Source organism: Apaloderma vittatum, unplaced genomic scaffold (genome assembly GCF_000703405.1).
Source record: "Apaloderma vittatum isolate BGI_N311 unplaced genomic scaffold, ASM70340v1 scaffold9915, whole genome shotgun sequence".
Lineage (NCBI taxonomy): Eukaryota > Metazoa > Chordata > Aves > Trogoniformes > Trogonidae > Apaloderma > Apaloderma vittatum.
This window is the reverse complement of record NW_009715454.1, coordinates 1-27,962: the sequence shown is the minus strand read 5'-3', so window position 1 is coordinate 27,962 and position 27,962 is coordinate 1. Positions and strand designations below refer to the sequence as shown.

Below are 27,962 nucleotides of genomic sequence, written 5' to 3'. Positions count from 1 at the left end.
CAAGGGTCTTCTCCAACCTGAATTGTTCTATAAATCTATGATTCTCCCCCCTTACTCTGCTCTTCTGAGACCCCACCTCAAACACTGCATCCAGTTCTGGTGCCCTCACCATAAGAGGGATGTGGATCTGTTGGAGCGTGTTCAGAGGAGGCCACAAAGATGATCCATGGGCTGGAGCACCTCTGCTACGAGGACAGGCTGCGGGAGCTGGGATTGTTCAGTCTTGAAAAGAGAAGAATTTGGGGGGACCTAATAGCTGCCTTCCAATACCTGAAGGGAACCTACAGGAAGGCTGGGGAGGGACTTTTTACAAGAGTGTCCACTGATAGGACAAGGGGAAATGGGTTTATGTTGAAGGAGAATCTTAGGAAGGAATTCTTCAGTATGAGGGTAGCAAGACTTTGTAATAAATTGCCCAGAGTCGTTGTGGCTGCCCCCTCCCTGGAGGTGTTCAAGGCCAAATTGGACAGAGCCTTGAGTAGCCTGATCTAGTTCAGAGGCATCGCTGCCCATGACAGGGAGGTTGGCTTAGATGATCTCTAAGGTCCCTTCCAGCCTAGGCCATTCTATGAATTCTAATCAACAGCTGCATGGTAGCCTGATCTCTGCCTTTGGTGAAATTTTCCTTTATAAAGTCTAGTTTTCCCCATTCATGATCTCCATAGAAAAGTAAAATTATTTTACTACTCTCTCTTATGTTTCTTGCTATCTTCATTATCTCCTGTGTATCATCTGTGCTGCAAAGGGGATGCCATTCAATTGTGATAAAGCACTCTATTTCTCAGCAATGACAAGCGATGTGTTGGTTCAAGAATATTCCAAACCAAAGTATGCCCAGCTGTATGTAATATTTTTGCATTAAGAAAATCCTAGAATTACAATTTTATTATTATTCCCATGAGATAAAGATGTCGCTTCACAGTAGCAGCCTGCACTCACAAGAGAGAGCATCTCTTTTTCCACCAGGTCCTCATAGGCTAAGCTCCCTACCTGGTTGGCCTGGAAGACCTCTCTCTCCTTTATGTCCTGCTGGACCATCAAAACCAGGTAGTCCATCTCGCCCTGGGTCACCAGGAAGACCAACTGGACCTAAAATAGAAAAACCCACAACTGAAATAAAAGCTCTTGAAATCTCACTCTAAAAATCTTTAAATTCTGGGACTCATCTCTTTTTTTTCATAATACATTAGAGAAGAACAGACGACTGAATCAGATCTATGTGGTAGAATCCTGCATTTATCTGCTACCTCTTGCTGAATTTTGATATCTTCAGTAAACTTCTGCAGCCCACACAAAGTGACTGGCATTGCAACCTGCAGTCATTCTCAGCCACTTTCTCTACAGCCACCTAGGATCATACCTGGCAATCCCTGTGGCCCTGGCAATCCCGGTGGCCCTTTCGACCCAGGCTGCCCTGGAGAACCCGGAGGACCAGGGTCACCTTTGACAACAATGCTTCGTCCAATGGTACCTGGTAAACCTGGTGGACCTGAGAGAAAGCAGCTTAGCATTAGATAAAACAAGGTGGAAGAGAGCATTAGAAACAGTTTCTGCTATTTATTGCAAAGTCTGAAGCCAAGAGCTCTAACAATGCAAAGAGTAATTGTGTAATTAAGGCAAAAGAATGCTCTTGGTGACTCCCCCAAAGGACAGCTCTTACAGGGGTTAATCTACATAGACTGGATGTAGAGTATAAAATAGGGTAAGTTTACTTGTACGGCTAAAAAAGTATAGTCTGAAATTGTGTTTAAGCTGTTGCTCATTTAACTACTTTCATTGCTGGCTGTAATACATCTGTGTAACAAATTCAACTGGTAGGAGGACAAAAGTGACAATAATGGTACTAAGGACTCCTCCTACCTGGTGGACCTGGCAGTCCTTGACTGCCTGTGTGGCCAGCAGGTCCTGCAGGTCCAGTGAGGCCCTTCATTCCTGAAACATCAAATTCACACAGTTACACAGTGAAAGAACATGCTGTATTAAGAAAATCTGCTGCAGGAATAGCCAAAATCAGGCTTCTTGTCTCCATGAGTAGCTGTTGCTGTGTCTGGAGATTTTCACTTGACACACTAGTTAGATTCCTGGGAATACCCGGTTAAATACCTGGGAATCCTGGAACGCCTGGAACCCCGGGGTCACCCTTCATTCCATTCAGACCTGGACGACCAGGATCCCCCTGAACAAAACAGCTTCATGTTATTCACTCACCTCCTCAGCAATTTTAGAAAAAAACAGAGAGAAAAGGTGACTGGAGGACAAATAAGCACACTTTGGGTCTGTGAACTAGTGCTTTGGATGGCCATGCATTCTGCTCATTGTACTGTGTGCTGTTAGAGAATGCTGTACTATGAAGTGTGCATTAACAGCTCCAGCTCCCATGGAATATCCTGTCCAAATAATTAAGGAGGTATTTAAGGAAAAGATCTTATTACCTGTTACAAGACTGGGTGTTAACTACCACATTTTGGCTTTTATTTCACTATGATAAACTGAATATTCCACCCAAATATATTCCATTTTTATTGCATTTAAAAATAAACTAGGGAGAAAACTCCATTTCTTGCTTTACCTGGCGTCCAGGTGGTCCTCGATCTCCCTTTTGACCAGTCAGGCCTGGTGGGCCAGGCTGACCCGGGTTCCCTTTTTCACCTTTAAGTCCTCCACTGCCTGGTGGCCCTCGTGGACCTTCTGGGCCTGGTGGACCTTAACATTGCAGAACAAATATGCATATGTCAGCAAATATCAACCATTTTCCCCAAGTTTGTGCCTTCAGCATAAAAAAAAAAAAAAAAAAAAAGATATTTTGACTTGCCAGCTCTATTTCAATGCTGAATTCAAATAAACTCAAAGGAAAACAAATAGAGGGATTATTTGCACTACCCAAATCAGGAACCAAGGCTCCTTATCTGGAGAACTGAAAGATGACATCCTGACTTTATACCACCATCTAAATAAAGGTAACTAATATTAATTTGTGGTAAAATAAACCATAAGCAAGTGCACCAACAGCTAATAACATTTTAAAAGTTAGATCTCATTACTAGATTAATGGAAGGATCTCTTTGTAGGGCAGTGCTATGACATTCTCCCCCACAGTACAACAAATTTAATAAGATCTATCAGTGTGCTGGATTTTTAATTCTTCCACAGCCTCGAACAACTTAACATCTCCTTTGACATCCTCATACTCTATATTCAGTGGATAAATTTGATGAGCTCTGTTTTTGCATGCAGATCTGAGTATGGAATTCCTTTCAAAGGTTTTAAGTCAACAGCAATTTTGTACCACATTTTAGACATATCCTGTAGTAGTTTCAGCAACAGAAAATATCCTATCATGCAAGGATTTTTTCATTTTGCTCTTTTATGCTGTTCCAGTATTGTACACATGCAAAATAGTAACATCTTAGTTACCATCTAAGGCATGCTAATCAAACACATGCGATCTTCAGGTTAACCTAGTCCTTAAAAAGATCATCACGGAATTACAGGAAAACATCCGTTTCTCTTATATCAAGTGCAATACAGTAAAATAAATTGACGGAGTTAAGAGTCTAACCTGGAGGACCTGAAGGATCAGAGTTCACCATAGCCCAATGATCGATGTTAGAAGGGTCAGACATCACACAGTACAAAACAAGATTACTAGTTAGAAATAGTACAGATGACAGCATATACACTACACAACAACCCATTTCACCAGCATATTTTGTATTTACAATATAATCCACATGCATGCATAAAACCATACATGAATATACAATGATACATATTTTCAGATACAAGGTATTCTGGTGACTAGGCTCTACGAAGACTAATTTGACACTTCGATTAACAGTAAACTTAAAGCTTTACTAAAGAATGTGTTATTGCTTTAACATTACAGCTGAGGCCTGTTAGTCTTATTCACAGTGAGGTTGGGAATATAACCATTTTGCTGACAATATTCAACATCACAGGGGCTGGAGCCTGGCAAGGATGCAGGTAAATTGTTAATGACAAATAATTTTTGAGCAAAATTCTGCTTTGGGAAGGGGGAAAGCATGATTAACAGAAAGATTTATCCTGGTTAATCAGGTATGAGCATCAACTACCTGTGAATACAGTTCTAGAACTGAAAATTAGGCTTATATCCTCTTCAAAACGGTAAGCAGGATTGACATGGATCAACAGGGCTGTGAATGCTATGAGCAAAAATACAGCAGAACTTACAAATTTATAATTTGTTGTCTTTACTGTTTGCATTATTTTTTTTCTTGGTAAAAATATACCCTAAAGGTGCTAATTTAACTGTTTAAGGTTGTTATGAGGAATGGCATATGATTACATCCTTAGAAAAATAATTTAATTATCCTCTTTCAAAAAGTAAGCTAGTTGTTCCTACCATGCTCCTGAATTAATACACATTTTAGCTCCTGTGCCAATGTATCTTTCATGTCAGAGAAATGATTTAAATATATCAACATATCACCATGCAATTTGCAGTTAAAAACTACAATAAATACACGGCAGGTTTACCACAATGCACTATTTCTTATCTATGTGATAAATTATTTTAGATACTAACTGCAATACAGTTGTTAAAAATAATGACAGGGACATGTCACTGATACTTTTAAGTACTTACAAACTATATTTTACTGTTGGGTAGGTTTTGCTATGATTTCTAAATCTATCCTGTACTTGTTGATTATTGAATTCTGGCTAAGCACTGTCCAAGGGTGGAACAAAACATGAAGCAATTAAGTTCCTCTCAGCATACCCATGATGGTAGCCCTCTCGGAAAGCATGGTTACTGCTTGTGTGACCACCATTTAATTAAAAGGTAAAGCCCCATTTATTTTTATTACATGACTGCATAAAGCTAAGATTCAAATGCTGGAGGCTATCACATTTGCTACCACACAGTGCTAACGACTGCATGGTAAAAAACAAAATGTATTCCTTCATTGAGTTTTCGTGACAGTTCTTTGCAACTAGAAAGTCATCATAGCAAAACCTAAAGACGTCATTATTATTAAACAGATATACCAAGTCATTTTCACTCAACACAGATGTTAAAAAAATCTTCCTTAAAGGCGGCTTGTGCTACATGCTGATATGCTACAATTATGATAAGCCTGTGAAAATGACCATGGTCTTGTCAATCCCGTTCCATTGCCCTAGTATTAGTAAGGGGAGGGCTGTATGTTTCATTTTCATTAAACATGTTATGACCATGGTCTTGTCAATCCTGCTCCATTGCCTTAGTATTAGTAAGTGGAGGGCTGTATGTTTCATTTTCTTTAAACATGTCATTTCCTCTAAATGTGCTGGTGAAGCACAGGATTTCTCTGCACTGGAACGTTACAATGCTCTAAGGTGGAAACATAAAGCATTGCTGTTGCTCAGTATCAATTTTTCTACAGACACTGTTGGTATAAACCAACAGACACTGTTGGTATAAAAGAAGCATCTAATTTATCTAAGTCACTTGAGAGTGTCCAAAATCAACAGTAGTAGGTGTTACAAAAATGAATACTGCCACTTGCCCATGCTGCAAAACAATTACACAGCAAAGACATGAGACCACAGCACAATATGCTTTTCAGAAAAAGATAAAACCCAGCATATATTGTTTTCAGCTGCACTGAGAATAAATATCCTAAAAAAAGTGTCAGAGTTGGAGACATTTTATAAAAGCCTTGCATATTTGGACCCATATGATCTTCCACCGTGGGGAGAGAAACACTATGTCCTTCCAATGTCAGTCCTACAGCAATACGGAGGAAGAGTCTGAAAGTCAACTCTTGAGCTTTCCTTTTCTAACACAAATTAAAAGGTATGGCTGCAAAATGACTCAGCATATTCACATTTAGACAGTACAAAAGTATATACATTCATTTTCATGCAGAGTTATTATTTTGGAGTTAAGGGGCTAACCTGAGGGACCTGGGAGTAGGGGGTCAGAGTTCACCAAGGTCATCATTAGAACAAGGGGAAAAACATCAAAATTGTTAGAAATACCAACAAGTTAATATATTCAACTAAACCTTTCTTTTAGATTTAGCTCAATATTCCTTTACATACACTATGCAAAACACCAAACTATTATTATTCATAGCAATGAAAATAGACATGTGGAGTAACAGCAATGTTGTGTTGCCCTGGAAATTGGCTTAATTTTATAATCAATTAATAAATCCATTCCAATAACTTTGCTTTAAGGACAACTCAACTGAAATCGGAGAGCTATATCTTGTTTGACTTCATCGCTTCTACTAATCTTAGAATATACCCTGAAGTCAACAACAAACTATATATATACAGCTTCTGGTTTTATTTATGTCCCTAGAAGGAGGGTAACTTGACAGCCACACAGCTGCTTTTATGACTAACTGCCTTATGTTGAAATGTTACAGAATCAGCATTCCAACAATAGACTGTGTTATCACTTGAAACAAAAGCCTGGACTGCTGATTGTACCTAAACTGCAATAATAGTTTGGTTTATCCACATTAGTTCACGCACAACTGAGCACAACAAATGCTTCACTTTATAAATTGCATGCAACAAAAATGGAAATGAGAGAGAGAGAGAGAGAGAACATAGCTGAGCAGAACTTCACTGGTTGATTTTCCCCCAGCTCATGCTCATAAAATTGCACAGAGTCCCACCATTCCTCTAGCTCCACAGCCAACTGCAGTCAGTTAGCACCTGATTTATATAGGGAAGCATGAACAGGATGAGAAGCTCTGTAAAAACACCAATGAAACCGCAGAACACAGAATCTCCATTGGCAGTTTTATTATGTATCAGCAGCTGCTTAGCTGGTTTACTTTTTTGGTTTTTTTTTAATTAGGATTTGGAATCCTCTATATAGGAATCTTTTAAAAACGATCATGGGGCTGGGGAGCACCTCTCCTATAAAGGACAGGCTGAGAGAGTTGGGGGTGTTCAGTCTGGAGAAGGAAAGGCTCCAGGGAGACCTTACAGTGACCTTTCAGTAACTGAAGGGGGCTTACAGGAGAGATGAGGAGGGACCGTTCACAAGGGTGTGTAGTGACAGGTTGAGGGGCAATTGTTTTAAACTAGAGCAGGGTAGATTTAGATTAGATGTTAGAAAAAAGTTTTTTGCAATGAGAGTGGTGAAACTCTGGAACAAGTTGCCCAGAGAAGTGGTAGAAACTCCATCCCTGGAGGCATTCAAGGTCACGCTTGAGGGGGCTCTGAGCAACCTGATCTAGTTAAAGATCATAGAATCATAGAATGGCCTAGGCTGGAAGGGACCTTAGAGATCATTTAATCCAACCTCTCGACTAGACCAGGTAACAGATGGGGACCGAGCAGGAATCGAACCCACAACCTTGCTGTAGTCATTGCTGTCAGCACCGCGCTCAACCCACTGAGCTAACTGGAATGCCTGCTCACTGCAGGGAGGTTGGACTGGATGACCTTTAAAGGTCCCTTCCAGCCCAGCACATTGTATGATTCTATGAAAAATGAAAGCCTATACTTTTATGGCCGAATCAGCTTCCTGTGCCAAAATTTTAATTGCTGCACCACTCTACATACAGAAAAACTATCTTTGGAAGTTCTTGGCATCTAGGATGTCTTAGGCCTTTACTATGGCACACTTAGAGCCCAAGTTCAACATGCCACCATCTCTTATTTCTTCACTACTTCACTTGCCCCAGCTGCATCTCTAACCACAGTGAGCAGATCTGGGATTACTTGTCCCATACTCCCACCTGCCAGCAAGCAGATGAGGACAAGGCCACAGGGAAAATGGAAAGCAAATTCAGACAACCAACTTGCTGCATGGATGCTCCACTGACTGGTTAGAGCTCCTGGGGCACAGCAGGGAGTAAGTTCCTGAGGAACAAGTGGAAAGGTATGTGCTCCTCCTTCCACTAACCAAATAGGAAGCCAGGAAGAAATTGTGACTGGCTGTAAATTATTAAGCCACTGGGTTGTTCCTCACCAGTGAAATAAAAAATAGTTTAGGATACAATGCAATTCAAGTATTTTTACTAGACTAAAAGAAAGCCTCACTATATTGGCAAACAGCACTCCAGTTATAAAGTGTTCGAAACTAAAATCAAGTATTCCTTATAATGACTCATTTTTTAAATGCAGAGTTAGGATAGATTAGTTCATAGCCTACTCTGCACAAAAGAAAAGTTCATAATGTCATTGAGAATAACTAAATATTACTCAATTCCATTTCCAGTTAAAATATTTTGAGAAAATTCCATTCTAAAAACTTTTTTTCAGTGGGATTGCCTCCTTCTGTAGCAGAAGCAAGCAGGAGGAAAAAGCGAATCTTGAAATCTTTTCAAGTGTGTACTGCAAAACTAAACTTTCCCTTGATACTCAAAAATGAACAATATATGTATAGCAGCTATTTTACAAATATGGTAACTCAAAACTAACTGTCCCAAAACAAATCTTTGAGTAACAGAAAAATCTGAGATCAGAGTTTGAAGCAAGAAATAAAAATATTACTTCTCCATTAATATGCAAAGAAAATAACTGTTATCAACAAATACCCTGGTTTGAAAGTAGTCTCCTTTAAGGAGAGTATCAAGCACATTAAGATAAGTCTTTCTGGTGGCAAAGTGCTTCTGAACTCAGATACAGCAATAAGCTTGAGCCAGAGCTGTCACAGGTTCTTTAAGTTAGATTCTTCAAGTGTAGTATCTAAATGCAAATAAACATTCTATGGCACAAAATGTAAATCAAATTCTAATACATGCCAGGGAGTTGCTCAGCAATGTTAACTCAGTATAGTGTTTTTTTTCATTCCCAGAATTTGTTGGTGCAGGAACAAAATGCAAACATGGAACGGAAAGATGGACATGGCATAATGGTGAAACTGAGTTTGTGGGAGGCACATGACACAATGGAGCAATGATTTATGGTACATGACACAAAGATGAAGAGGCAGGCAGCTATCCGATTTGATCATGCTGTGATGCTAGTGAGAATTTGATTTGCATGACTCTTAATATGATAGGATTTGTTACTTTCGTTTTTTGTGTGCAATGACATTTGCTGATCACGTGACAATACTACAAAGGTATTGTTCAAAAGTCGGTATTGTGCTAACTACATGATTATTGTGACAGCATGCAGAGAATCTCCTGTTTATTAATGCATTGGATTTTTGCTGCCAGGTATCAGAAATTAATAGAACATGTTTTATTTTTGGTGCTGTTACTTTTGGCAACAAAATCCTCTGGTTGCCCAAAAATGTGAAGACCTAGCCATGAGGCTTGAACTTATCCATCCAAACAAACCAAGAAAGTTTAAAGGCTGATAACCTACCAGCAAAATATGAAACTACTGGCAGAGGTTGACAGGTATGGATCATGCTCTTACCTGGCCTTCCTGGAACACCTGGTGTGCCAGGGCTACCTTTAGGACCTTCTAGAGGTGGCCCTGGTAATCCTGGTGGACCTGGTGGACCCTGTAGACCAGGGAATCCCTGGAAACCTGGTTCTCCCTTCAGACCTGGAAGTCCAGGGGTCCCCGGTGGGCCAGGTAACCCCCGTTCTCCTTTTTGTCCTGTAAAACCAAACAGCCATATTTATAAATAATGTTACAAAATGATATACAAAAAAGTCCCAATATAAATTTGCAGAATCATTTCACTCTCTTGCAGAAGGTGCAAGTCTGGCCACAACACCTCATTTGCACAGTGAGACAACATAAAATTGATCTAACGTTCAGACAAGAGTTAGAAGTAAAAATCCTTGCGGGAGAAAGTGCTATACTTTCTGACATGCTAAAAGGTTTTACTAAGTCTCACTTTAGTACTCAGTGATGCTGTCATTCATAAACATCCTTTGAGTAAGCCTACAAGCAATACTTTCTGTGAAGAAATCTGTCAGTATTAAGACTTCATAATTTTTCTGACATGCTGCTGAAAGTTAAGACATACTCCCCAAATTTGCATATAAGCTCAAGGAATTTAGGAGCTTTAATACTATTGAAAAGTAATACAACTAAGACTATGTGAAGTTGCTGGTACCTTGCTTTTAAAGTTGTGATGTGGCTTCATTTGTCATCTGTTGTATGAATGCTTTATTTACCGAGACAAATCAGCAAAATTCCACACAATGCAATAGACTATTGTCCTGTGTGGATTTATTTAGCCTGCATAATTGCTAATTTGCAAAATTCATTAGTCCCTAATGAATGTTTTTATTACTGTGGTTAATTGAAAATGGTCTGGTGAGAAAAAAATATGTTTAGTTGTGCACTGGGTTAGGCTGAGATGGAGTTAATTTTCCCCACAGGAGCTCTCACAGTGCTGTGTTTTTGTAGCGGTAGCCAGAAGGGTGTTGATAGTGGTAGCTAGAAGGGTGCTCACACAGCACCAAGGCTGTGGTTTTCCAACAGTCCCCTAACAGCAGGCTGGGGGTGGACAACATCTTGGGAGGGGACACAGCTGGGCCAACTGACCCAAACTTGCCAAAGGGGTATTCCATACCATGTGATGTCAACTCAGATATAAAAGCAAGAGGGAAGAGGGAAGTGTGGGGGCATTCACTATTTGTGTTTGTCCTCCAGAGCAACTGCTACACATACTGGAGCCCTGCTTCCTGGGAAAGTGGCCAGACACCGCACACCAATGAAAAGTAGAGAATAATCTTTGTTTGGCTTTGCTTTCGCACGTGGTCTTTGCTTTTCTGCTGTATTAAACTGCTCTTATCCTAAACCACAGGCCTCTTGCTATATTTTCCCTCTCCCCTGTCCATCTAAGATGCAGGAGTGATAGAGTAGCTTTGGTGAGCTCTTAGCCTCCAATCAGGGCCAAACCACCACAGTTCTTTTTGGCACCCAACACCCAACATGGGGCATGACAACAGCAGTTCTGTGCTAAGCCTGTATAGATAGAATAGTTGTTAAGTGGCAAGTTCCTGTGCAGGCCACGAAGCTTGTTTTGCTTGTTTTGCTCAGCTTGGGAATATGCAGATACAAACAATGGCTATGTGCTTTGTTTTGGTGTTAATAGCCCTGCTGTGCTGTGGGAGCTATCTTGTAGGGAGAGTGAAGGAATTCATCTCCCTCTCCCTTCCTGGGACTGATGTAAATGGCTTTATTATGGAAACTCTCAAGGTCCTTGTTCACCCTTATGTGAGCTCTTTGGTACTACGAGTTAATGCTATTAGTACACTATGGGTTTTGTGAAATCTGGTTTCATCCTGGTATGAGACAGTGTTTGGGTGAGGCTGTACTGAAGTGTGCCTTGAAGTGGCCGGTGCCTGGGCGGCAGAGTGTGTGGAAAGACGTGGGCAGATTCCTAGGATGGTTATCACCTCCCATAGCCTGGGACTTTACCCCTGAACAGGCAAGCAACCCTAATGAGCTGACATGACATTTGATAGAAGAATGCTTCACCTACCCCAGTAAAAACCAGCAACTCCTAGAATCATACTGGTGATTGGCCTGTGCCTATCGAGCCACAGTTCAGTACTTTCAAAGGGCAGTGGTTGAGGCAGGCATCCAAACTTCAGCTGAGGACACCATGGTTGAGACAGGGACTTAAACAACAACTACAGTGATTGCCCCAGTAGTGAAGACAAAAAAGTGGACAATAAAGTCAATGGGTCCACATCATTGACTAGTAAGGGAGAAGGAAGAGGAGGAATTTGATCAAGAAGTTGATCATTTGGCTAGTGTCATGGGTTTGAGTCTGGTGAGTTTTTTTGTAAAAGCAGGGGTGGACTTATGTGAAGATTTGAGAGCCTCCCCCATCTCCAGGTACGAGTTGAACCTGCGTCTGGCCAGGGCCAGGCCAATCAGCACCTCTGCAAGCAAGGTATTTAAGAGGTGACCCCATTGTTCTATCTCTCTCTTTTGGTTTCGTCTTGTTTTGAGCTGTCTTGGCTTTAATGTTGGGAAGTTTTTCTCCTGGAGGATGGGGAGGTGAGAGGAGAACAAGGAACATCACCCTGAGAAGAAAGAGGGGGGGAAGAGTCCCAGAGGAGGAGGAGAGGGAGAAAGCTGCCAGAGCAGGACCCTTCCCTGAAGCCCTGCGGTAGCTGAGATGGTAGGAAGGTGAATGCCTGCCAGTTCAGGGAATAGATGGCAGCGACGATGTCCAGGATGTGTCGGTCGGTGCAGAGCCCCATGCGAGAGGGGAGAGAGAACAAGCATCAGCGGGGTATGTGCCAAAGCGATTCGTGGCCCTGCTGTGTTAAACTGCTCTTATTCTAACCCACAGGCCTCTTGCTATATTTTCCCTCTCCCCTGTCTATCTAAGATGGGAGAATGATAGAGTGGCTTTGGTGGGCTCCTGGCCTCCAATCAGGACCAAACCACCACAAGTTGTTGCTATGGCATTCAGTTTTTGCAGAACATACAACAAGCCCTTCTTTTTTAATTGTATAGATATATTTTACATTCAACATATTTAGCATATTATATTCATACATATTTAGCAAAAACAACAGAGAAACTTTACCTGACAATCCTGGAAGTCCTGGAGGTCCTGGGTGCCCAAAACCTGGTAGACCTGAAAAGAAACAAATTCAGTGAATATGATCATTTAGCTTTCAAGTCTCCAGGAACAGAAATATAAATATGAGGCTGAGAATGATTAAAAGTGCAATATGTCTAGATAGTTGATTCCTTGAGAGTACCAGGATTCTCATTCACTTACCAGTCTACACAAAACTAGAGATTTTGCAACAAAATGCATCTCTAACTTCCATAAATATTTACATCCATTCACAAGATGCTCTTTCAGATTTAAATGTTAATACATTTGAATTTTTGGTTGAGATTCTACTTTTAAGACAGATATAACATTGTTTATCCATGCTGTAACTGAGCTGAAGCAATACAGCTACCGTGGAATGCAGGAACAGAGGCTGGTGTTGAAGTCAGGTAACAAAAATCGATTGCTTTCTTTTCCTATGCTTCATTGGCAGCTTGACAGCACCCTTTGTGAACCATTCAGCAGCTGGGAACCACAGAAGCAGCTTTGAAGGTATATCGGCAGTTATTGAAAAAATACAGCAGGGAAAGCAGGACATCCCAATGCAGAGTGAAGAGGAGAAAACAAACAAGAAGGATACCTAACCTGGTTCGCCCTTCTGACCAGCTGGTCCAGGGATACCATCTCGACCAGGCTGTCCCTTCTCCCCTGAAGGACCAGGAGGGCCAGGAAGACCAGTATCACCTGGAAGGGGGGTAAGAATACATTAGCACATTAGGCTAACCTGTAATAAAAAAAAGGTAACCTTCCCCCTGCACCATCTGAATTTGATGATGTGACAATGTAATAACAAATTCACAAGGGTATAATATTAAAATTAAAACCTTTCTTTCTCTCCCTCTCTCTTCCCACCTGACAATTTAGAAACAGCTTTTAGGTCTGTGACCTTTCAAGCAGTCAGTGTTTGCTAAAAATAATACAGTGCTTCCCTTCAGGACAAATTAGAATTTTGCTCCTATGAAAACAGGTTAGAAGGCTGGAATACTTAACATAAATAAAGCTGGTAAATACTGAAACACTTAACTTCTTGTTTCAATAGCTAATGATACGACTATGACAGCAGACACAAGTTGTCCAGAAAAAGTTAAAACTTTATTTTCTGTTTAGTTTTAGTGAATTGTGTGCAATGGTGTTTGAGCATCCATATACGTAGATGCATTTTCATGATGTTAAAAATATAAGAAGAAAAGAAGTGGTTTCATGTGTTCTGTTTTCTACAGAAGTAGCCGACCTTTGCTGTACTGTTGATGCTTACCTACTGGTCCAGGTGGTCCAGGCAGGCCAGGACTACCTGGAGGCCCCTCCATACCTTTTGGTCCTGGAATACCTGGTGTTCCTGTAAAGTACGGGCATTTAAATCAAATTAAGCACAAAACTGGCTTTTCAGCAGATCTTGAGCTACGATTTGAGATTCCCCAAGTATGAACTAATTGTATCAGCTGTATTTATGCACATTTTGCAGATTTACAGCTGATCAAGGAGATGAATTATAAACCAAAGAACATATAGAAACAAAACACGCTAGCACAACTCTCCTTACTGCTGCTCTCAAGACTCTCTCTTCCTAATTGAGTGCTCATAGCCAAGGACACAGCAAGTCTGGCAGTCTGCTAGGAAATCACCATTTTTGAGACAGGTTTTTCTGCTTGACAACAAATTGAAAGTATTATGAACTACGGTTGGATAGTCCTTCCCCAATTCTCTTTTCCTTTCTTGAAAAAGGATCTTAATAAAAATGGTCTTAGAATTTACACTGGATTCTCACCTCCACACCATGAACTGAGTGGGAAGTAGGAAGGAAAGTCTGCACCTGATCAAAGTAGTGTCTCAACACACCATTCTAACTGTTCACAGTCTTTCAGGCATAACATGAAGCAGAGGTTAAAAACTGTCAGGTTCGTGGCCAGATTTTGTTCGCTTCTAATCTTCTTGCTGCCGTGACTACACTGTTAAAAATTCTCTATCTTCCTACATTTAAAGCAGCTCAAGCATGCCTGTAGAACAGTCCTTATTGCTGCAAATGCAACATAGATAAATACCTTGTTTCATTAAATTGAGAATGGAAGAACTGACACATACTCATAAACAAACTCTAAAAATATTTTAGAGGGCAAAACTTAATTTTGTAATGTTTCAGAAAGAGATTTCTCTTTAGAATGTATTTTAAGACAATAAATGCTATTAAAAAGGCCGTTTTCCTACTACTAGTTTTTAACTGATTCATGAAGGAAAAATACAGAGCCAAACACAGGTATTTCGTGATTCAGGAGAGGTGAGAGTCTGACTGCTGTGGGGATTGGAAAGGATTAGCTAACACAACTGCTACATCCCCTCAGAGAAGATGAATAATTTCAAAAGGTGCTCTTAAGTGTACTTACTCCTGCAGCAACAATTCCAACAGCACAAAGGTTAGAAGCAGCAAATTGCTAGAAACTTTCTAGCAGATTGCTAGAAAGAAGCTGCAGCCTTCCATCAATTACCCACTGTGTTTAGATGTATATATCAATATAAGCAAGAAGGAAAAAAAGAAAAGTTCAGAATTACCTGGGAATCCAGGAAGGCCTGGTTCTCCTTTTGCACCTGGACTGCCTGGAAATCCAGGCAAACCAGGATTTCCAGCTATACCTTTACTGCCCGGACTACCTCGGTATCCGGGCAAACCAAGATCACCCTACAAAACATCAAGCAGAAATAAGAATTTTTTGTTTGGAAACATCCAAGAAAGGCTTGCCCATCTTACAGTCTTCTTATCATAGAAAAGTCCCCACTTCTTATACCCAGTTGATGTTAAAATTAATTTGCCACAGCAATAGTAAAGATTTTAAGTCTTCCCCTAAAATTTTGTACAGAGTATCATAGCTTTTCCTCAGAACTGGCCTACATTAAAGAAAAAAATGCATTCTCTTCTTTCAGAAGCCACAGGGGTAATGCAGAAGAAAAAAAGTAAATCTAAGGAGTTTTAATCATGCTATGGTTTTGCCATATTAATTGCTGCTCAACATCAATTGTAAGGCATTAGCCAGTAAAGTCTGCTAGATATTCTGTAGGTCTTATTGTGGATGACAAAAAGGATGATACAGGTAAATGTTAGTGCAAGTGCTTTACACTTAAGAATTTTAAGCAGCAGTAATAATAAAATATCAGCATTTTAGTAATTTATTCTTGATTCCTAATTTTTTTTATTCCTAATTTTTTTAGAATTAACTGCAGAATTAGACATGGGAACAATTATATTAACAGTACAAATCCCTATCAACTACCAAAATGTCAGCACGTCTCACAATGCAAACCAGGCCACTAACTGAACCCAACTCGAAAGGTCTGGTAAACAATCTCTTTCTTTAACCAGATTAAATTCTATACAAATATTTTCACTTTTAAAATTAGAAATTTTTGCTCCCATCTGGAAAGAACAACCCACAGTCCACTCCGCTTGTTATTAATATATTTATATACATATTTACAGTTATACATAATATATATTAAGTTATAGTTAAAAAAAGAAAAAACAACACACAATCTCACTTCCTCATGGAATTTCCTACTGAAGAATTCTGTAAATGCACCTTTGGTCCAGGGAGACCAGGAATACCAATGCTTGAAAGACCAGGGTCACCTTTCTCTCCTTTCAGTCCAGGAAATCCTGCAGGCCCAGGCTGCCCTGGATGTCCTGCTATTCCTTGGCTGCCTTTAATCCCTGGAGGTCCTGTCCAAAAGATAAAATACAAGTTTTACAAATGTAAATAAAACTTCTGCAATGACTTACAGAAATCACTCAAATTGCAGCAACTGAATTAGAAAGGACTAACAAAAGGACTGGCTGGCTTTGAATACCCAATGCCTTTTGATTTTTAAAAACAAACTAAACCAATTACCTAAAAAATTATTCATGGCTTTTTGCATGACATTTCAAAGGTGTTTTTTTTTAATTCTAATATTAACCATATCCAAATATGTTGCTGTAGGATCTAGGCACTATTCAATACTAGAATTCTCAGAACTGGAAATTTTTGTTTCAGCAATCTTTCTAAATAACGGAATTCACTTTCTCCTTCTCCTTTTGCTTGTGTCTGATGTCTGTCTACTCACAGGGGAGTTTACAGAATCATCTATTTTCTGAACTTTCTCAGAGTGGAATCTGAGAAAACAGAAAAGTATTAAAGTTACACAATATAGATCATTCTGTTTCTATTTCAAAAGCACTTTATAATAATATGTATTTACAATGTATTTCCCATCTCCATTTTCTGTTTTAATAAGTATTTCCAATTTCTTATGTACTAGTTCAATGAATCTGTACGTAGGGTTTTACGTATTCCTCATCTGCACTGCCATTTAAATACATTATTAGATACTGCATGGAAGCAGCTTTGTACTATATAAAAGGAAAACACTGATTAAAATGAAGTAAAGTACAAGCACAGAAACTAACCTGGAAGGCCCATCTCTCCCATGGCACCTTTTAATCCTGGTGGTCCTGCTGGTCCTGGCTGCCCAGGAATCCCCATGTCTCCCTTGATGCCTAAAAAAGTTGTGGTTTTAGTTGATTAATGGCAATAACTAGAAATTTCTGATATTCATGCATTCTCATAAGAATATGCTTGTCATCTAATTACAAAGGCTGTGGATCCGGAGTTACTCTAAGTCTCATACTGCTCCTACATGCTTTTTCACACCCATTTGTAGTGAAATATTAAACATCTTCAGTTTGTTCCAAGCCAAGATTTGATAAGGGCAACTTATTTGCTTTGAAGATTAGTCTAATGAAATGCGTCAAATCTCAGTCTACGATTTACTAACCATCTGAATCAGTTTAGTACTAGTCTTTCACGAGTTGCTCTGCAGAATGAACACATTATCTCTTTCTCATCTGCAATCAGTATTTAGTAGTTTCTATTACAGAACTAAATGTGACCTGCAACGCTCAAACTAGTTTGAGTCCTGGATGGTTAAAACAACTCCCTAAGTCCAACCTGCTTCCCCAAGATATTTAGAGCAAGACCTATACTAGACACAATGAACAAAGATTCAGTGTTTCAGATAAATTGTTACAGCTGTAGAAAGAACCAGTGCAATATAGAATTTAATGATCCTTGCAATTCTTCATCAGAATCAGTTTCAAACTGCCTTGCATTCTGTTAGAAGGCAAGAGTTGAAACCATGCTGTTTGAATAATGATTTTAAATGCCCCCAAACTGTGCTGCAGCTTTAATTGTAAATCCTTAGGTTTTGCTTTGATATACCTGAATTATCAACCCAAATCAAATGTGAAAAAAAGGAAGGAAATTTTTACACGTTAGAACTGCCCATCGGAGGCCTTAGTCACTTACCTGGTAATCCTGGCACCCCTGGCGGGCCACTAAGTCCCGGTGGGCCTGGATCACCTGGGAGACCTTGATAACCCTTCTGTCCTGATAAACCAGGAATACCTCAAGGAAAAAGAAACATTTTATTATTATCACTGATACTGTATATTTTCTGCTACCTTAAGAGATCAGATGTAGCTATAGGTGAAAAAAATCCAAATACAGATTTTTCTTCAGCAACAATTTAACACAGAGAAGTATCACAGAACACAAAACATTGCTTCTGGAAAGTTTAAAATTACTACAGAATAGGAACAATGTAAGGAAGTAGAGAAAAAGCAACTTTATGACTAATGCTAATATACTTGATTCAGAAAGGACTACCTTTTTGGATGAGAAAACTCCATGCTAACCTCTCTATATTCATCCAGATTATTTATATTCCCAGGAGCACTTTGACTATTATAAAAAGTAATTGATTTATTGTAACAAGTAACTCAGGTGTATGTACAAATTCTATGCAGTTATTATCCCGTACAAATAATTGTGTGCTGCTCTGCAGGTATAGTTAAACCTATCCCTCTAAATCTTCTAACAGAGGAGGGGGACCAAAGAGGAAAAAAGAGTAACTGCCTTAGGAACTTACCTAGACGTCATAGAAATTAATACAATAGGTAAATCAGCATAATAATGGCTGGATCAACATTAGAGAAAGGCATTCTGGTTCTCTCTAAGGTAGAATATTTTTACTCAAGACTAAATTTGAGTTTAAAGGAGATATCGCAACCCTTGGTGAGGCAAGAAGGTGAAGCCAGCAAGTGAGAGACTTGAGTGAACTGAGAAAATCTTCTAGGTTGCCAGCTTCTCAAGTAGAAACACACACAGAGATGAAATTGAGCTTGTGAAGGGTAAGCTTACAGAGATACCTAAAGGGAGAATCTAGAGGCGATGCATGAGAGCAGACGACCTATGCAATTCTATCCTACAAGGCAAAGCAGCCAGTACAGCAGCCATGACAACTATTTCTCATCATATTTAGGAATAACACCTAGAAGTTTTTTTCTGAAAGCACTTTAGTGCTATTACAGTGTCACCATGTGTTAAATAATAGTAGCAGTTAACGAGCAAGGACGTTGCACACTAACCATACAGAGTAACTTGATCATAGAACTATTACAAAAACATACATAGAACTATTACAAAACACCTGAAATAAGAGAACCTTCAGCCACTGCTATAATCAAAGTTTAGTTGTTTTGGTAACAAAGAATGAACTACAGCAGACTCAGTCACAGGTCACTGTTAACTTCACAGGACAAACCACCATGCCAGACCCACATGCAAAATTCTGTACCTGGAACACCTGGCTCGCCTTTTTCTCCTTTTGCTCCTAGCTGGTTTGGATCAACTTTTCCAGGTGTACCTGGCAGGCCTGCTTCACCTTTGACACCTTTCTGTCCTATCAGTCCAGGAGGTCCTGGTGGACCAGGTAATCCATTATTACCTGGAGTAGAGACAGACAACAAATGGGAAAAAATATATTCCTTAAGGTAGACTAATATATTTGTAATGCTTTTTCTTAAAGAGGAAGTCCATGATTTATTCATGAAGCTGGAATTCACTAAATGATCAGTCAGTTTATGCAAGGTTCTCCATAGCATCTTAAGCCCTAGAACAAAGCCACATGAGCCGACTGCTTGGGGATGTCTGCATGCCGCAGTCAGCTCTGACCAGCTCAGCTCAGAGGAAGCAGCTTCTGTGGAACCCACGTTGAGAGAGCCCCCAGAGACCCACCACACTGTGTCGTGAGCACAGAGAAGTTGCAACAGCTACAGCAGATTTGGACTCACAGCCTCCTTGTTGTGGGAAGACGAGTGGTGTTTTTTTCTACCATAGTTTTTCAAAATTCATCTCTAATAAGGCAGTTGGGAAAATGTAGATAGAATAGTTTTTCTCTAATACCTATTAGAACTGATTCTAGATGACTCTATGACCCAAAGCTACTGATTTTCTTCTTTCTGATGCTTAAAATAGACTTTACAACATGCTTCAGAAATATTACCCTTCTTCAATGCCTTCAATCTAAAGGTAGTGTTTAAAAATAGCTAACATTTCATGACATCAATTTAAAAAACAGGGTGACAATACTATGGCTCAAAAACTGAAAAGCAATTCTCAACATCAGCATTGCCAAAAGAAGATAACCTAAGTAGATTCCAATAATTAATATCTATACGTTAGTATTACAAAGCCTTTATCCACACAGGACACTGAAAACACTGTTCTGCATTCTCTTCATGGCAGATAAACATTACCTTTCAAGCCAGGCAAGCCACTTCTTCCAGGAGTTCCAGGAGGCCCTGGGGGACCAGGAGCTCCCATGACACCCATCTCACCTTTGGCACCTAAATGCATTGAATCACAATTGTCATTCTGAATAAAAACTCAAAACCTATCAGTACCTCACTTTCAATTCCCTGCATCCCTATGGTATATTAACAATCATATGCATATAAAGCTTGTTTTAAGGGAAACACAAGCACTCAGTTTTTTGTACAGATCTGCAAGAGATTAAATGACAGTTGAAAATGGTGGCAAATTTTCCATAGTCAAGTACTGGGAAGAAAATTTGCATTGCACTGTTCTTTATGGTAGAAAGCATATTTATGCCTCCAGTAAGTTTGGCTCCCTGGCTTGAAACATAAATACTTGTTTGAAATAAAATTTAAATTTATTGAAAGGCAAAAAGACAATTAGGTATACACTACTTTTAGAATAATTTGTATTGCTTCCTCTATCCAAGACACAGATTCTCAGAATTCACTTTTGAGTTTTATATTCCATAGGGCAAAATAGACTATCTTAACTGAATAGTCTAAACAAAGAATAAATAACTCAAGTTTTAAAACTATGTGTTGGATCCAATTGATAACATTTGTAATTATTTCTTTTAAACAAATTCTATTTCTAAATTGTAGCAGTGACTATAGAAAAATAATCCCAAAAGTAATTAGAAAAGTGTCATAATGATGACAATGATCAAAGTCACATTTTAAAGTTATGAATCAGAATAACATGGAAAATATTTGAAACAAGTTACAGGGAAGAGTGAAGAATTGACAAGTATTTTAATGCCACCAGTTTTAGGGTTTGGGGAGGAGGGGGTGTGGGTTTTTAAGTATGAGATGTAATGGTTACACGTATCCAACTTAAATAGCTAGGATAAACAGTCAAACTCATTCTGCTGGCATGCCCAAACATGAAGAGCGTTCACCTGCAACTACAGTTTGGTCTTTGTCCACAAGTAAAAAATGTGAACTTACCTGGAAATCCAGGTATTCCATCCCGGCCAGGTGCTCCAGGTGAACCCTGAGGCCCGGGGAGACCAGGGGGTCCTGGATATCCTGGGGTTCCTCGGTCACCTGGAGGACCGGGAATGTCGAAGCCTGGAGGACCTGGATCCCCTTTCTCCCCTGGAATGCCCTGCAACCCTAGACAATGTTGTTGAAGTTACAATCTTTAAGCAAAAAATAAGCCTATGTTGGGTTAACCGTGATTCCGGATATAGTACTGTAGAAATAGCTTTATTTTATCTGCAGTCCAGAAAACCCTTCAATACTTCTAAAGCCATTTATTTTTTTAATGACTTTCAGGCGTTAAGAGGCCATATTCTCCTGAAGACATGCATTACTAAAATTTTACCAAGTTGTAGCAAATGTAATTCAAAAAAATCTCAGAAGAAAAACAACCCTTCAAATCTAATTAATAAACAGAAAGCTAAGAATGATTAAACTGGTTTGTATTTTATCATTAAGTATTGAGATTTGTGCAAGTATATTTCCATTTTACTATGTTCTAAGATAATATTAACTGAATACTTTTGAAAGGATAGCTAAATTCTTCATTACATTACATTTCCCTGAATTAAAAATATGAATTGTCAAAACATGCCTAAGATTGTTTAACCCTAATGATGCTGAGCTTGAGGCACTGAAGAAAGCAGACAGCTTGTTGCCCTCCAGCGCACTGTATCAGTGAAGATGCTTGCTCTGGAATGTAGCTGACAAAAAAGGATTATTCTTAAATCTGAAGTTAAGAAAAGGCTTTGGTAAAGAAACTACAGTACCTTGGGAACCCGAGGTTCAAAAAGCCAGTGAGTTAGAGCTCATCAGGAAGTTGAGACAGGTAACAATAAGGAGTTGTAATAGTTGTTAAGTTAGGAAACAAAATAAAGCACATACAGGTTAGAACAAAGGAAGAAATCTATTCCAAAATTACTAAAAACAGACCTAAGGAACACAGCGCTAATGCAGTTAAGAGAAACCAGACTGCAAGGAAACTTGGAGGCCTTTTCAAAGTGCAGCCACCACTGTATGTAGAAGTAAGAAACTCTGTGAGATATTTTCAAATATTGATAGCACATTTTAAAAATAAAATTACTTTCCACTCTCTTCTTGTGTAGTATTCTCCTTGCAATTGGAGAACAATTTTTTTCTGAACTGCTTCTTACACAAAACTGTCATTATTAGATACTGGCTTGGACACTTTCTCAACACTCCACCCTAACAGCTTCTTGTTGATCTGCATGACATTCTGGTGAATCTCTTCAAACAGAGATTCCAAAAGGTGCTGCTTCTTTTTAACACATTAACACACACGCATAGACACAAAATCTAAATAATTTTTTGCACATTCTTTTAGTTCTATTCTGCAAATTTACATTGTTTCTCCTACAGAGATACTGCATTGCATGTTACATGCCCTAGTATAGTCTTGTGAGATATGACAACACCATGCCAAAACCTCATAAATAACTACAAGGCAGTATGACTCATGGTGATGCCCGCTCATGACCATGGATCAAGTTTAGGAGTGATGTCATGCACACTAAAGTGACGTTCTTTGCACACTAAAATAGCCTATCAAGTTTTCTTGACAGCATAAGCTGTAGACTTCTATTTATTTAATCATAAGCATGCTCGTCTTTGGCAGCAGATTGTCACAGCATTAAACTAGAGTGTCATGTGCCTGGAATGGATTACTGTGCAGATTAAAAACAATACTAGAGGATGAATAGGGTCTGCACACGCTTTGTGTTTAAGGGGTCTCTATCAGTAAGTGGAAAAAAAAAAGAGAGAAAATAATATATAACCCAGTAATAGGACAAACTCCATGTCTGGAATAGTAAAGATACTTTTTCAAATATAAATTAATTCTAATTCAATTTACAGTTCTAAAAAATGTAAGCGTATCATAATTAGAAAAATATAGATGACACAATAAATTCTAATGTAATTTGGTACATATTGAAAAGAAGAACACGGAGTTACTGCAAACTATTTGAAGAAATGGTGGTGCAGAGAAAGGAAATTCTGAACAGGGAAATTACTTCAAGAATTTTACAAATTTCCTGAAAAACAAAGTGACAGAAACTTTATCCTAATGTTTCATAAAGGAACAGAATCAAAACAGCTTAGTAAAGCAAACAAGGGATGGGAGCTGGGAATACGAGGAATTCTGCACAAAATGGAGAAATAGCAGTGCCAAGGGAAATAACAAGGACTTCTCAAGTGGGACCTTCAACCATGCACTAGATTTCAGAGCCACCATGCTGTTAGTAGCCACAACAATTAGTCAGTACAGGCAATAATAGAAACATTTCAAATTCACCAACTCTAGTGTATTTGTCAAAATTGGTATTTTTCAGAATAAATCAGTGATCGTGTGAAATCCAATTCTGGCTAACACTCAAAGAGATGTTACAGGAAAACAAAAGAACATATATTGGATGAAACATTCAAAACCCTACTAATACATCCCACCCCTCCACCCCAAATACAACCTGCATTGTATTCTGTTTCAGTTTGACCTTAAGCGCAACCATAGGTTCAGGTCAGTGTAGTGAGAACAAGTAAGCCAAGCAGAGGACTCGCCTACTCCAGGAATTTCTGTGCATATTGTCTAGGTTCCTTCTGTCCCTAGCTCTTAACACTGGACACATTCAAAGCCTGATGGTGCAATAACCACACATTCCTTTCCCCACTGGAAAACTTGTGAAAAAATAAACATGTCCCTTACTTCATCTATGTGAGCAGAACTCAAACTCCATGGGCCTACTTACTCAATTGCTTGCCTACCTTTAAGTTAAGCATTTCACTAAATCTCAGCTCGTGGTTCATAAAGATCCAAATATGAACAATCATGATCTCACAGTTGGCCAGGAACTTTTCAGCAGGCATTGGAAATCATGCCAATCCCAGGGCTGGCATACAAACACATTCCAAAAGCAAACATGCAACATGAACAGTCATACAGGCACGGCAAGAATCAGTTGGGTTTTGAAATGTTTCAGTGGCAAGCAGGCTCAAGTCCACATAGAATGTTCTAACTGTTTGTGACTGCTACAGATTTGCAACACCAGGAGCTGGTGCTCAGCAAGCCCATTCACAAAACGAGGGGGAAAAAGAATTTCCCTAAACAAGCCTTGTGAATAGAATGATGTGCATGCAGGCACATATACCCTTCGTGCATAGAGATGGAATAAGTTCACATTTTCATCAGTCACCAGTCATTTCAGACAAAAGACAATCAAACTCCCTTCAGAGACATATTCTTAAGTATCACTATCCTTAGATTCTATTTGTCAATCTACTTTAAACCTGTCAGGACTCATAAAACTTGTTGGGTTTGCAGAAAAAAAAAAAAAAGGGTGTAAGGGAATCAGGAGCCCCAGAGCTCAGAGGTTTCTGTAAAAAGAATTCTAAAGCTCTCTTCCTGGTGTACTTGTGACAAGAGGAATATGTATGACCTTCTCTACTGACAGACTTTTGTTAAAACAGTATCATGTCACTTCTTGGAGAACATTTCCTCCTCTATAGAATTACGAACCAGCTAGTTTGGAATACTTTCCACAGTAACTGAGTTAAAGTGTGCTTCAGCTTCCATTTGGAAAAGAGTGCCTAGCCACACCATGAAGAACCTGAATTACTCCCTTGATTTCGCACTCACCATCTACGTACAAGGAGGACAGATATCATCGCATAAGAGATTGAGTTTGTCTGCTTTTTTTCCAAACCAAAAGTTAATTTTCTAGATAATAATACAAAAAATATATTTAAAAATATCTCTCACCTAGTAAGTCTGGTAAGTTAGAAAACTGCTTTGGAATTTAAGAACCATCTTGCTATTTGAAAGCCATATAATGACAGCACAATACAGGCAGCTAGAGTCAGTCTTCCTTGTCTTTTGTATTCCCAAACCCTCTGCTCCCACCTGTCTTCTCCTGAAGAGTATTGTGATAAACCTTCTTACAGAGATTTTGTCACTATTTGTGCACAACACTTTATAGGATTTCTGATGAGGCTCCAAGTCCTCTCAAAGTGAGCTTTTACACCCTAGAGACCTCTCTAATTTGTGCAAATGGCAGGGCTGAATGTAATTCCACTTCTGATTGCAGTAAAAAACATGATGTACCAGGTTTTGCCCGCTTGACTGGCAAGACAGCCAATCTAACAGACACGAAATCTCTATCCTTCCTTGCCTCTGTTCAGTGGGACTTTCAGTGTCCTGTATACCTGCATGTTCTATGCCAGAAATAACCTAAAGGTTTTACCTGGGGGGCCAACAGGACCCGGAGGTCCTGGAGATCCGGGTAGGCCTTGACCACCTATGCCAGGGATGCCTGGTGGGCCTGGGAGTCCTGGTGGTCCACTTGGTCCAGGGTCACCTAAAAGAACACTCTTCTTTAGTCTAATAGTGAACTCAGTTCAGAGATACTTGCTTTCAGAAGCAGAGTGCCTGCACATTGTACAGGCACATTTGCATCTTTGCATGCAAACAAATATGGATCTGACAGGAAAAAATTCACTTCAGAGGCTATTTCTGAAAGCCAGAGATTTGTCCTCACTCTGTGTGAGGACATGCAGTTCACACTTCTAGCCTACATAGAGGCATGGTGTTGCATCATAATCCACATCAAACTCAACAAATGCTTTCCAGCAAACCAGCCACGCTCTGCAGTTCAATACAGACAATGATTAATTTTGTGAATTGCTAGCCCTCTGCATGTTGAAGCACAGTGCATCTAAATGAGAATTATTCTACTGAAAAGGTTTTACCCCCAGAGTTGTCTTTAGAATACAGAGTTTCTGATACTGACCCACAGCTTGGTATTTACTCCCTTTTTCCTTGTCTTTTGAGAACAAGTTTCCATTTACCACTGGTGTGTCTGATTTGGAAAAATGGACCCTGAAGTAATTGCCTTAAAGTCAGCAGTTTGTATTTAACTGTCATATGACTCCCAACACATCTATATTTTCTGAAGTTCAACAAGGAGCAGAAAAAGGAAAGTTCTCCATACCTTTGGGCCCTGGAGTTCCATCAAAACCTGCCTGTCCTGGGAGACCAGGGTTTCCTGGGAAGCCAGAATCACCTTTAGGTCCCTGAATTCCTTTTGGGCCTGGTGGTCCTGGGAGTCCAGGTGGTCCTGGAACTCCAAATCCACGATCCCCCTGTAACAAATTAACATTTTTTTAAAAACTTTTTTTCTACGCTTAGCCTTTCCTGTAAATGGTAAAATAGCGAAGAAAAAATGTCCACCGTCTTAAAGTTTGATTTTGTTTTTCCTGTCCTCATTCGAATCTCAAGTAGAGAGCTGAGGTCATCAAAAGCTGACAAGAGGTGAAATCCTCCCCACCAACTTCACACTGACATTTAAGAACCTCTAAGAAAGTGAAGTTTTATATTAAACAAGAAAATACAGACCTTTGGTCCTGGGAAACCAGGTGGTCCAGGAGGTCCATCTAGACCTGGGCGACCTGGAGTTCCTGGAGCTCCGGGGGGACCTGGAGTCCCCGGGAAACCTACACATGACATGGAGGTTAGTGCAGCAGAGAGCATTAGAACAACTCTTCCAGAAATCCTTAAGATCCATAGAAAATAATCTCTAAAAGGTGGTTCTGTGCTAGCTGAAGCATCAAGTACTCGTTTGGCTGAGGTAACTTTTGACTATACAGTCTTTCTCACAGAAGATCTCTGGGACTCCTCTCAGAGAAGCGCACTTGCCCCATGCCATGTGTTCTAACAAAAATTACAAACCATTCACATCAGAAACATTAACACCTTGAGGCAGCATTTGGAGATCATTTATTGATTCAAGCTCAAACAGTCACGATTTCCCAACGTTTTACCCATTCACTCTTGTGTTTTTGTTTTACTGAAAAATGTAAGCTACTGTGAAGGAGCAGTACAGGGAACAGAAGAATACGAGTTTGGCAGGTTTTTTTCCTGGTAGTTTTAAAACTATTACCAAAACACATAAATTCCAGACCAATATTTTTAAAGGATACTAGAGACAGAAATCATCTCACTAGGAAAAAGCAAAGAGACACAACCCTCTATGTCCCCTCCTCCAGCCATTACAACATAGCAACATGGCTGTAAACATACCTTTTGGGCCTGGTGGACCTGGAAGCCCAATGCCAGGAATACCTGGCTCTCCCTTTGCACCTGGGATGCCTGATAAGCCACGCTGACCTGGCTGACCAGGTTCTCCTGTAAAAAGAAGAAAATCAACATAGTTATCAAGAATCAATCAGAATAAAAAGCTCTTGGAATTCTCTAGATATCTAGTTGCTGCTTTACCTGGAAGACCTGGGTCACCATTTCTTCCTGGAGGACCAGGGGGACCAGGAATTCCTGGTTCTGTAACAGTCTGGCCAGGGTCACCTTTTGGACCTAAAATCAAAAAGAAGAAGTATGGATCACTCATTCGGAGTTTCTTTTTTGTTTTTCTTTGAGCAGAAAAAGATGCTAGCCCCATCCCAAGCTTACAAAGGACTTAAACATTAGCAACACTTTACCCAATATGCTATCTGCCCCTGAGTCCCACACAGCACTTATAGGCTTAAAAACACTGTATGTCAAGAGAGTTTTCATGAAACATTATTTTTTTCTAGCTTCTTTCTAGCTACCATCATGTGAACAGTATTTTCCGTAGCTGACACTAGCACAATTTGATCAGGATCTGTATAGTCAACAAGAAAGTGAATAGTAACTAAAGCAAACTTGTTTAAAGCAAACCCTTGTTTTCCGAAACTGTTGTAGTTGTAGTATTATTAAGCATAAGCCAGACGGTATCACAGAATCACAGAATCATCTAGGTTGGA

General features: G+C 39.5%; 1 protein-coding gene across 1 annotated transcript; it reads right to left on the bottom strand.

Annotated features, from left to right (window-relative positions):
- Nucleotides 1-990: 990 nt before the first annotated feature.
- On the bottom strand, nt 991-27,531 carry LOC104269783 (collagen alpha-5(IV) chain-like; the record flags this gene model as incomplete). Its single annotated transcript, XM_009869151.1, has 21 exons — nt 991-1,089; nt 1,361-1,489; nt 1,861-1,932; nt 2,104-2,176; nt 2,570-2,703; nt 9,364-9,549; nt 12,455-12,505; nt 13,076-13,174; nt 13,746-13,826; nt 15,035-15,161; nt 16,057-16,196; nt 16,923-17,012; nt 17,821-17,919; nt 19,151-19,300; nt 20,112-20,201; nt 21,120-21,287; nt 25,409-25,522; nt 26,156-26,306; nt 26,560-26,657; nt 27,244-27,348; nt 27,439-27,531. Coding segments are annotated over 21 exons (2,349 nt in total), but the record flags the coding sequence as incomplete, so codon positions are not given.
- Nucleotides 27,532-27,962: the final 431 nt, after the last annotated feature.